Source organism: Ahaetulla prasina, chromosome 2 (assembly GCF_028640845.1).
Source record: "Ahaetulla prasina isolate Xishuangbanna chromosome 2, ASM2864084v1, whole genome shotgun sequence".
In the NCBI taxonomy this organism is placed as follows: Eukaryota; Metazoa; Chordata; class Lepidosauria; order Squamata; family Colubridae; genus Ahaetulla; species Ahaetulla prasina.
This window is the reverse complement of record NC_080540.1, coordinates 280908475-280920946: the sequence shown is the minus strand read 5'-3', so window position 1 is coordinate 280920946 and position 12472 is coordinate 280908475. Positions and strand designations below refer to the sequence as shown.

Sequence of the window (12472 nt, the reverse complement as noted above, 5' to 3'; positions counted from 1 at the left end):
ATGGATCATCATTTGATAAATGTAGGAACAAAGAACAAGGAAGCAGTATTGCACCCAGTGTTCTTCCTTTGTCAACTGGGGTCAAAAAAAGTCACAATGACAGATGTGATTGTATACTCCAAGCCCTGCTCTTTATTACATGCATGCAACATGTGCAATAAACATTTAAAAGAGTGTGGAGGGGGAGGCTTTGATTGTGCAATCATAGTCACCATTTTGACTTTTTTTGAAGTCTGAAGATATCCGTGCTTCTCAGTTCATTCAGGAGTTGCACAGGATACAATTATTTCTTAAACTTAGTCGTTTGGTAGATTTATTAAATGAATAACAGAATAAACTCCCAGGAGAGAAAACATGGCATTTTGTTCCAATCCTATACTCCTCATTTCCTGCTAAGCAGCAAACATGAACTCAGGGGAATCTAGAAAGAGCCATCAAGGTATTTACATCTCATTAATGGAAAGGGGTGGGGGGAGAGAAAATATTTCTCATCCCGTTAAGTCACTGAATCTAGGCTAAGCAGAATGGAAAATAGGGGGCATTTCTCCCTGAAGAATTTACGTCAGTTTGAAAGGAATCTGGAACGACAAGTTCCAACAATGACAGCAAGCTGGGAAGTTCTGGCTCCGCAGTATTGTAGCTTAAACAAATTTAAGCTAGAATTTTGTTTGCTTGTTTTGAAATGCTGTGCTTGCTTCCTCAGCGAAGAGATTCCTTGTCTTGCCTTCCACCCTCAGCTCCTAACTCCAGGCCCTGACCTGTAAGAGAAATTTGACGATTTTTTCCTCTCTCAGAGTAAGTTAATCAAAAACAGCAGGCATAAAATTTTTATCTTGTTTTCAACATAGTCATCAAGATACTAGATTCCTCCCTTCTACCGCAGTGGTGGATTTCAAACTTTTTTTTACTACCGGTTCTGTGGGTGTGGCTTGGTGGGCATGGCATGGCATGGCTTGTGGGTGTGGCTTGGTGGGTGTGGCAGAGGAAGGATACTGTAAAATCTCCACGCCCACCCCACTCCAGAGGAAGGATACTGTAAAATCTCCATTTCCTCCCCAGTTCAGGGAAAGGTTACTGCAAAATCCCCATTTTCTCCAGATCATCTGGGACTCAGGAGGCAGAGAATAGATCGGGGCGGGGCCAGTCAGAATTTTTTCTACTACTCAAAATTTCCGCTACCGGTTCTCCAGAATTGGTCAGAACCTGCTGAAACCCACCCCCTGCTTCTACCAGTCCTTTTTTTGCAAAGGTGGCTCTCAACTCTGGATCAAAAAATCTGGGTAAACCCTAGATCAGGGGTCTCCAACCATCAGGGGTCCAAAGACTCACGGACTTCAACTCCCAGAGTTCCTCAGCCAGCTTTGCTGGCTGAGGGCTCTGGGAGTTGAAGTCCACGAGTCTTAAAGGGACTAAGGCTGGAGACCCCTGCCCTAGATGGCATCCAAAGAGGCAGGCAGTTCTCCAGAAAAGGAAGGCATTTGTACTGTTGCCAAACCTACAACAGCTCAGGTTAAGACAGTGATAGCATTTTAAGGAAGCAGAAGTGAAGGCCGTTACAATTTGGTTTGCCTTAAGGCTGTTCCCAGGGATTTGGTGAGGGAAAGAAGTAGCAGTGTGCGATCTAGTTGCCTACAAAATTTGGGGAGAAATTAATTAGTTATTTTTATGAAAATTAAAAAAATGGTAAATTGTTAAATGTCCAGTTCTTATAATTTCCTCAACTTCAAAGCTATGAGCTGACAGAGGTCTCAGCTAATTGTGGTGTAATAATCCAGTATGGATAGACCTTGTCTCTACTGAAATAAGTGGAAATAGCAAAGAATTGATACTAGACTATTTCAGTTGGTATCAATCGCTTTTATAATAAATGTTATATGTATATTACATACATATAAACTATAGTGACCAGACGTCTCACTTTTGGTGGGACAGTCCCACTTTTTAATAATTTGTCCCGCGTCCCGCGGCATTTCAAAAAAGTCCCGATTTTCCCCCCCACTCCCATTCTGAAAATGGGAGGCAGCAACGCAAAAGGAGGAGGAGGAGGTGGAGAAGGGGGAGTGGTGGAGAAGGGGGCGCGAGATCGCCCACTGCCTGGAAGAGCCGAGAGGAGAGCCGAGGAGAGCCGAGCCTGTCTGGAAGAGCCGAGAAGCAGCAGCCGCTCCTCCTCCTTCAGCCAGGTGGCGAGACTCAGCGCGCATGCGCAGCCCATTGGTGTCCCGCTTTGCCATCGCTGAAATCTGGTCACTTTAAATTATAAACAAAACACCTTGATACTAGAAATTGCTGATCACGTCAGCAATTTCTACTATTAAAATGTTTTGCTTTCCACTGTACACACAAAAGTTAAGAATTTTTTGCTCATTGTACAGTAGTCATTATTTTGTTGTTTATTTAGTTCTAACACTTTGCCAAGTCCTTGAGGAAATTGCTTTCTCCCTTCACTAATCTGCTATGCTGATTAAGCATCTTTCACACACACAAAAACTCTACTTCCTGTATATACTAAAGTAGATTTTAGAACTGTGTGAATAAATCACACATAATAATGACATTAATAAATATTTCTTCCACTGGGTTTTAATTTTGGCTTTAATGCCTTCCCATTATTGCAGAACACCACAGAAAATCTTTTGTAGGGAGCAGAGGATTATAAATGTCAAACAAGTTTTCCTGAGTGAGTCACCCTTGTCATTTCCCAGTTAGGCTACTGCAATGTTCCCCAGTGAATTCTGGCAGTTGATGTCGTCACATTTTAAAGTTGCTGAGGCTTAAAGTTACTGTAATTAACTTCAAATAGAGCTGCTCTTGAAGACCAGCCAGAAGCCTCAGTGATTTTGGTTCTACCAGACTACATCATTGCTATTGGAACTGCCCTGGAGACTACTGTATTTGTAAGTATAATTCAGGTTTGTTGTAGCCCGGTTGCTATCATCAAAGGCAGGGGTGGGATTCAAAAATTTTAGCAACCGGCTCACTGCCCAGTTGCTGGGTGGGCGTGGTCATGGGGGACTGGCCTACTTGGCCTCCTGCACCACAGAGGGTGGGGGGCATTTTTGCCCTCCCCAGGCTCTGGAACTTTCCTCCAGCCTCCAGAAAGGTGAAAACAGCCTCCCCCGGGCACCGGAGGCCCTCTGGAGGCTGGAAATGGCCCCATTTCCAGACTTCTGCTACTTCTGGTAGGCCCATTTTTCACCCTCCCCAGGCTCTGGAGGCTTTCTAGAGCAGGGGTCTCCAATCTTGGTCCCTTTAAGACTTGTGGACTTCAACTCCCAGAGTCTCTCAGCCAGCAAAGCTGAAGTTGGTCCCTTTAAGACTTGTGGAATTCAACTCCACAAGTCTTAAAGGGACCAAGATTGGAGAGCCCTGTTCTAGAGCCTCCAGGAGGGCAAAAATGGCCTCTTCCGGGCACTGGAGGCCCTCTGGAAGCTGGAAACAGGCCTGTTTCCAGACTTCTGGTAGGCTCGTTTTTCGCCCTCCCAGAGCCTCCGTATGCACCCTGCACTTACTTACCTGGCATCCAAAACGGGCCACATGGAGACTCCTGGGAGGGGCATGTTTTCCTGAACCGGTCCAAACCGGCTGAATCACACCCCTGATCAAAGCCCTATATTGCTCAAGACCTGAATATCTAAGAGACCATTTTTTCCAAATAGCTTCTGCCTATCCAGTCCAGATGGCCAGATAGCACTTACTAATGGCTCCCACCACCAGCAGATGTGGTGGGAGAGAGCCTAAGATTGGGCACTCTTGGGGGCAGACCCACTCCTGAGACAAGAATGGTTATCATTCTCCTCCCTTTGACTCTTATGGAAGGCCTTTGGGGACCAACTCAAGAGCCAGAGGCATCCCATTGTGTGGAGATATGCATGTCGGCATGTGTATACAGTTGTAAAGGGCAATAGGAATAATGTTATGGACCAGAGCAAGAGCTGCAACCAAGGCAATGGTTATATAAAAGAAATTTGAATCTGGGACAAAAATGTAATTTGAATAAGTGTCTCAGATATGACCCTTTCTGGTTCTCATGAAGAATAAAGATAAATGAAGGGAGGAAGAACATTCAGACTTGGAAGATTATGTTACGATAACCTTTTAATAAAGTAATATTAATATTTATACCTCTCATTTAATATAACTCTGGTGACCTAGTCTTCTTTGAACAACTGACATTGGTAGTTAATGACTATATTTTTCTTATTATTTAATAGTAGGATTTTGAAATGTCGTATCACTAAATGGAAGCTTTAAAATGTAATTTTATTTTATTACCTGCAAAGCTAATTCGTACAGCTGGAGTTTGTGAGGAAATAAGGCCGTAGCTAAAAGGCACAAAAAAAACCAGATAATGTAATTGTCACAGCCAATTTTGTAGTCAGTCTGAGACATCAAGGGAATGCTTTCTATGACTTTAGGCTACCAGTTCAAGTCAGTAGGGGTAATGGGAAAATCCCCCGTCTTGGCCATCAGCTCAAGGCTCAATGTCACATTTGGAGCTGAAAGCACCAAAAAAAATGGTAGGAAGAAAACAAATGTATTCTTTTTCATTTTTTTCCCCATATCCTTTTTTCCAGTTTTTTTAAATTATCCAAAAATATTGCCGGGGAAGGATTTTCAAATATTTTCTTACATTATCATTTTGCCTGATGGTTATATAGTTCAGATTTGAACTAAATCAGACTCCATCTGGACATATATAATCTAACATGTGAAAAGGTAGAAATATAGGTAGTCCTTGACTTCCAACAGTTCATTTAGTGACCATTCGAAGTTACAACGGCACTGAAAAAAGTGACTTGTGACTGGTTTTTTATGATTAGGGCTTAGTGTGAATAGCCGAGGTCACGTGATCAAAATTCAGATGCTTAGCAACTGGTTCATTTTTATGACGGTTGCAGTCTGCTGATCACCTTTTGCAACATTTTGACCAGCAAAATGGGAAAGCCAGATTCACTTAACAACCATATTACTAACTTAACAACTGCAGTGATTCACTTAACAACTGTGGCAAGGAAGGTCATAATGTGGAGCAAAATTCATTTAACAAATACCTCTCCTAGCCACAGAAATGTTGGGTTTGATTGTGGTTATAAGTTGAAGACTACTTGCATTACGGTATTTTAAATTCATATATAATTAAAAGGGATAAAAACAGTTAAACTGAATATTTGCCGTATATTTCATTACTTCTACCTGCTTTTAAAATACCTTTGAGAGACTATCTCTAACCCTGAGACCCCCGGTTATTCATCTCCTTTAGGTCACATGTATCCTATGGCAGATATGTAGGCATATTTTACTCAAGACACTGGCTTCCTCTAATCTGGCATTTGTATTGGCTATACAATTGCCACATTTCACAAGCAATGGGAAATTTCTGCTTCAGAGTTTGGAATCCACAGTTCTGAAGCAACATTTCTATGTGGTTTGGTGTTCATGGCAGAGTAACAGAGTTGGAAGGGACCTTGGAGGTCTTCTAGTCCAACCCTCTGCTCAGGCAGGAGACCACATACCATTTCAGACAAATGGTTGTCCAATCTCTTCTTAAAAACTTCCAGTGATGGAGCATTCACAACTACTCTGGGCAAATTTTTCCACTGACCCCAGTCCTTCTCTTCATTAAACTAGACGTACCCAATTCCAGCAACCATTCTTTATATGTTTTAGCCTACAATCCCCTAATCATTTTGTTGCTCTTCTCTGCACTCTGTCTAGAGTCTCAACATCTTTTTCTACCTCATGGTAACCAAAACTGGATGCAGTATTCCAAGTGTGGTCTTACCAAGGCATTATATAGAGCCGTGTTGATGAACCTATGGAACGCATGTTGGAAGTGGCACGCAGAACCATCCCGTGAGGGATACGCAGCCTTGCTGGCTCTTCTTCTGCGTTCCTGTGCACAAACACGCACCAGTCAGCTGACCTTCATGCGTGCGGGAGCGTCAAAACCTGGAAGAGCAGCATTCCGTCGTGCATGTGCGCGCTGGCACCCAAACTTCAGGGTTTCCATCGCGCACATGTGCGATGGCCAGCTGTTCATTGGGCATGCCTCCACACCGGAAACTGGAAACTTGGGTGCCAGCATGCACATGCACAATGGAATGTTGCTCTTTTGGGTTTTGGCGCTCCCACACGCGCAAAGGCCAGCAAGGCCACATGATCCAGGCGGGATGGTTTTGTGTGCCATTTCCGGCACATAGGTCAGCACAAGGTGACGTAAAAGGTTAGCCTTCACTGATATAGAGGTATTAACACTTCACGTGAACTTGATTCCAACCCATCTGTTAATGCAGCCTAGGATTGCATTGGCTTTTTTGGCAGCTGCAGCACATCGCTGGCTCATATTCTTTAGCACTAAGCATGGTTGGGCTGGTTGTTTTGAAAGCGCTCCCTCTGCCTTTTTAACTTTTCAACTGCTCCATTTTTAATTTTGTTTTGATTTTGTATTTAACTTTGATTTTAACTATTCTTTTTAATAGGATTGTATGGTTTTATTATAGGGACGCAATGGCTTAGTGGGTAAGACGCTGAGCTTGTCGATTGAAAGGTCGGTAAGTTCAGCAGTTCGAATCCCTAGTGCCACGTAACAGGGTGAGCTCCCGTGTCTTGTTCCAGCTTCTGCCACCCTCCAGTTCGAAAGCATGTAAAACATGCAAGTAGAAAAAATAGGGACCACTTTTGGGGGAAGGTAACAGTGTTCCATGCGCCTTTGGTGTTAAGTCATGCCAGCCACATGACCACGGAGACGTCTTCTGACAGTGCTGGCTCTTCGGCTTTGAAAGGAGATAAGCACTGCCCCCTAGAGTCAGGAACGACTAGCACGTATGTGCGAGGGGAACCTTTACCTTTACCTTATGGTTTTATTGTAAACCAGAGTCATGCAGGTAAGAGGTATAGGTATAGAGATTTGCTAAATCAATAATGTATGAATAAAATACAATCATTCCTGTTTTGTTTGACAAAATGACAATCCCCATCAATATTGGATACATGAACTTACGTCTACTTGATCGCAAAATGTTGCATTGGGTCCATACTGTAACTGACACTGGTGATGAACATCATAAATGACTCCAGGTGCAATGAATGGTGGCTTTAGATCTTTCTTCTTGGGAACATCATCCAGGCAAAAGCCCCATCCATGGCTGCAATGGACATCTAGGATTAATTCTTCACAAATTATGAGGGTAGAAGGGAGCGTTCAGTATTACTGTGGGGCAACTATAGTAAAATACAATCATATTTCAAAGAAGGACAGAAATACCAACCACTCCTTATCTTCTATGTCAGCCACTAACTTGGTTCCTTCTAAATGTCTTGCATTACAAGCTGCACACCTACTAGATGGTGGAGACTAAAGAAGTAGTTGATTGAGTGAGTGGCTAATCCAGTGGCACCAGCGAGGAAAAAGGTGGCTCTATACTTACAATAGAAATAATAAAATGGAAAAATTGATGATGGAGGAATTCTTCCGAGCCAGACTGTCGATGATGGCTCTTTTGATCCCTTACTGCAAAAAATATTATATGTAACTATGTGTAGGAGGTGAAGATACTGTTTTGTTCAGTGCTGGTCAGGAAACAGCTTCATCAGAGCATCCTGTTTTCTAATCTTATCATTTTCTAATAAGCTAATGAGATGATTCAGAGTATGATGATGGGATTTAAGAGGCAAGGCATGTGAAGAAATGTTGATCTTGGAATATTTTGTTTAAAGCAGTAGATAACAACTCCAAGCCCTCTTTTATGGCCTCCCCTATTGCCCCTAGTTCACATCAGCAAAATTCAATGTCATTTAAAATCAGACTCTAATAAATCAAGCTTGACTCGTGGTGACCTATGGACACATCCACATATTTTCCTGATAACAGGATGAAAATATTTTGCCTTTGTTCTTTTTGTAGGATGTTTTTTAAATTACCCAGCCTAGCCTATAGCCCTCAGACTTCCCAGTAACATCACTTCCATATATGAAGAATGCTTAACCCTTCTTAGCTATTTTGAGTTTAACCATGATTGGCCAACTGCTGCCCTTGCCATATAAACATTCAAGTAACAACAGCACAAATGTCCACCTATTTGGTGTGGACAGTTAAGTAAAATATTAAATTTAAATAAAAGTTTCCACAAGCTAAATATACTTTCAGAGTGGGAAAAATCATCTAAAAAGGATGAAGAGGGAAAAGTCCTAAAAATTGTGTTGTTATTTCACTGCCTGCTATCTGGAATCATTAATAACTACAAGAGGTGGAAGAGGAGGAGGAGGAGGCAGCGGAGAACAAGGAGAAGATAACATGATATAAGATTTATAGTTCATCACTTGTCAATCAGCAAGATAAACCTTCATTGTTACAGGATCTAATCTAACAGAGTGTTAAATTGCATCAGTGAAATTGGCAGGGATGTGTTACCCTATTCCTGCTGCAGCCCTAGAAGAATTCTCAGAATGTCTTCTAATGCATCACCCAACAATCTGGAAGGCATTTGACAGATGATTTGGGAACTACAGTGGGAAGATAGGAGGAATTTATACAGTTAGAAGTCCACTGATGTGATCTTGGATTTCATATACCTAAGAAAAGCGTGGCATTTGCAGTCTAGTGGCTTCACCTAGCAAGACTATTTTGAAATTAAAAGGAGATATTGCAGGGGAAATTAATTTTGCACATGAAATACTCTATTATGAAATGGTTTATTCTAGAGTACAGCTGGGTTAGTTTTTATCCAGAATAAGACAGGTAGGATTAATCAACAAAGGGAGCATTGCAATTACAATTAGTTTTCTATCACCAACTGGCTGCCTAGTATATTGATTATTCACAGTTATAGCAGTGATGAAGAAGTAATCTGATCAATCCTCACATTTATGACTTTCATAGGTCTGTAAAACAAAGGAAAGTCGAAGTAAGACCATAAGCACAGTCACTGTTTCACTTAGCAACTTCTTTGCTTAACAACCGAGTTGCTTGTTCCAATTGTGATCCCTAAATCAGGATTACCTGTAGTGACTTACAGTATAGTCAAGATAATACAGTACATCTATTATCCAACCATCACTGAGACAATGTAAAGCCTGACTTAAGTACTGTTATGTCAGCACAAGATTTACGGTATAACTCTAGAAAAATCACAACTGGCTCCTAAAATTATACTTGTAGATCCATCTTCATCCATCTGCAAGCCTATAGCCCAATATACGAGTACCAAGGTAGCTGAAAGATGCTTAGAGCAATTCTGTTCCATTTTTCAAATTGTCACTTTGACTCACTCTAAGAAACGGGTGATGTATTCCTTGCTGCATCGTGACCAGGTGAGTGGTGTGGGGTCATACTGGAGCTGCCGAGACATAATGTAAGGCCTTCTTCCCACTGGTTCACAGTCATTTTCTTTTCCATCGTGCTGGATGCCGAAACTGAAGGGAAGGAAACCCAAGGAATAAATAAATCTCAAAACAAAGTTCTGCCATGGAAGTCTAGAAAATAGGCTCAAGATCCAGAAGGATATTGACAGATTGAATATTGGGCTCTATCTAACAAAATGAAATTCAATGTAGCAAAAAGCAAAGTCTTACACTTAGGCAAGAACAACCAAAAGTGCACATATAGTCTGGGTGAAACCAGGCTTAATAGCAGAAACTATGAGAGGGATCTTGGAGTCTTAGTGGACAACCAGTTCAATATGAGCCAGCAGTGTGCGGTGGCAGCCAAAAAAGCCAATACAATCCTAAATTGCATTAAACAGAAGAATACAATCAAGATCAAGTGAGGTAGTAATACCGCTCTATAAAGCCTTAGTAAGGATGTGGTGCCTCAGTGCCTAAGATGCTGAGCTTGTCGATCGAAAGGTTGGTAGTTCAGCGGTTTGAATCCCTAGTGCCACGTAATGGGGTGAGCTCCCGTTACTTGTCCCAGTTTCTGCCAACTTAGCAGTTCGAAAGCACATAAAAAATGCAAGTAGAAAAATAGGGACCATCTTTGGTGGGAAGGTAACAGCATTCCGTGCGCCTTTGGTGTTTAGTCATCCCGGCTACATGACCATGGAGACATCTTTGGACAGCGCTGGCTCTTTGGCTTTGAAACGGAGATGAGCACCGCTCTCTAGAGTCAGGAACAACTAGCACATATGTGCAAGGGGAGCCTTTACATTTAACTTTATCTTTTAAAGACCACACCTAGAATACTGCATCCAGTTTTGGTCACCACACTATAAAAAAGATGTTGAGACTCTAGAAAAAGTGCAGAGAAGAGCAACCAGGACGATTAGGGGACTGGAGAATAAAACATATGAAGAACAGTTACAGGAACTGGGCATGGCTAGTTTAGTGACGAGAAGGACCAGGGGAGACATGATAGCAGTGCTCCAATATTTTAGGGGCTGCCAGAGAGAGGAATGGATCAAGCTATTGTCCAAAGCACCTGAAGGCCAGACAAGGAATAATGAATGGAAACTGATCAAGGAGAGATTCAACCTAGAAATAAGGAGAAATTTTCTGACAGTGAGAACAATCAATCAATGGAACAGCTTGCCTTTGGAAGTTGTGGGAACTTCATCACTGGAGGCTTTCAGGAAGAGATTAGATTGCCATTTGTCAGAAATGGTGTAGGGTCTCCTGCTTGGGCAGAGGGTTGGACTAGATGACCTACAAGGTCCCTTCCAACTCTGTTAATCTAATCTAATCTGATCTGATCTAATCTAAACTACTTTGAAGTTCTTTGTTTTGCTAACTATAAAGTTTATGAGGACAGGGCAGCTGATTTATTTATTTAATTTATTTGCCACCATCTCTCTACAGGCGATTCTCTTAAACTGACCCTAAATAAGTTAAAGAAGGAATAGCCTGTTGCAGGTCGTTGGATGTTGCTATTCATTTGGGTATCCTCTTTAGCATCCTGTTTGCGTTTAAAAAAAAAAATACTTGAATTTCAGAGAACGGATGAAGAGAGTTATGTAAACAGAAAAAGTTGGTTTTAATATATTTTGGTTACCATTAACAGATTACATTAAAGGCAATTCATAATGGCAAACAGTTTTTAAATTAAAAAGTAGGATGTGCAAATATTGGAATGATTCAAAGAACCTCCTAACATCCTTTCAGGATGGTACAGCAAAAAAAGACTGACCTTTTATTTACAAGGACACGAACGGAACATATACAGTCAGCATACCTCTCACCGACCCGTGCGCTCTCACAGAGAGGGACTCCTCAGGGTGCCGTCAGCTAGGCAGTGCCGTCTGGCGACACCCAGGGGAAGGGCCTTCTCTGTGGGGGCTCCCACCCTCTGGAACGAACTCCCTCCAGGACTTCGTCAACTTCCGGACCTCCGAACCTTTCGTCGCGAGCTTAAAACACACTTATTCATCTGCACGGGACTGGATTAGATTTTAAAGTTATGGGTTTTAAGGGGTTTTTATTATTTATACTATTTTAAATTTGGGCAATAGAATAAGTTTTTTAATTGTTGTTTCTAATCTGTATTTATATGTATTTTAACTGCCTGTGAACCGCCCTGAGTCCTTAGGGAGATAGGGCGGTATATAAATTTGAAAAATAAATAAATAAATAAATAAATAATCCTGGTGGTACTGTATGAAATAAAAGCTGCATTTTCTACACTTTAATTGTCAATAATGCTATTAATGCTTAGTTTATTTCATAGAGAATCATAGGATTGGAAGGGACGTTGGTAGTCTTCTAATCCAACTGCCTGCCCAAGGTAGGAGACCTTATGCTATTCCAGGCAAACTGTTGTCCAATCTTGAAAATCTCCAGCAATAAAACAACCACAATTCCAGAGACAAGCTGTGCCACTGATTAATCATCTCACTATCAGGAAATTCTTCTTTATTTCCCGGTTGAATCTCCTCTGACAAGCTTCCACCCACTGCTTCTTGTTCTGCCTTCAGGAGCTATGAATTAACGCCATCTTTCCTATGACAACCCTTCAAATATTAGAAGACTGATAATCATGTCTCCCTTGAGCCTTCTCTTCATTTAGCCTCTAGGTAAGTTTTGCTAATTTGCACATTCTTAACTCCATTTCCCAAGTAACCACTGTGACCAGATGGGATTGTTTCCTTCCAGAGAACATTTCTTTGTGATTAAGCCAGATGCAGCTAGCCAAGAGATGAACCACTAAAATCACCCATATTGACAGGGCAAGCCATTTGTATATAAACAGAGAGCAAACCCCACTCCCTTTCTAGCTGATGTTTCTCTAATTTGGTAATGAAACATCTTCAAGAAAACAACCAAGCCAGGACAGCAACAAGGATCCACTAACATAGGGGTCGGCAACCATAAACACTCAAAGAGCCACAAAGGTCCAAACTGGAAATTCCCGTTCAATTCTGGAGCTGTCCGGCAGTCTGGTTCCCCCATCATAGTCTCCTCCTAGCACAGTGTCCTTTTTCCTCTGCCGACTGGAAGTTGGTTCCTCCACCACAGAGTCTCCTCCTAGCGTGGCGTTCTTTTT

At 41.8% G+C, this 12472-nt stretch overlaps 1 protein-coding gene across 1 annotated transcript in view; it reads right to left on the bottom strand.

Annotated features, from left to right (window-relative positions):
• Positions 1–12472, bottom strand: part of ADAMTS12 (ADAM metallopeptidase with thrombospondin type 1 motif 12) — a 190730-nt gene that overhangs the window by 63955 nt on the left and 114303 nt on the right. The window contains exons 8-9 of the mRNA XM_058170200.1: positions 9268–9411; positions 7001–7145 (exon numbers count right to left, since the gene is read on the bottom strand). Of these exons, the coding sequence (XP_058026183.1) occupies positions 7001–7145; positions 9268–9411 (289 nt within the window). The remainder of the gene's footprint in view (positions 1–7000; positions 7146–9267; positions 9412–12472) is intronic.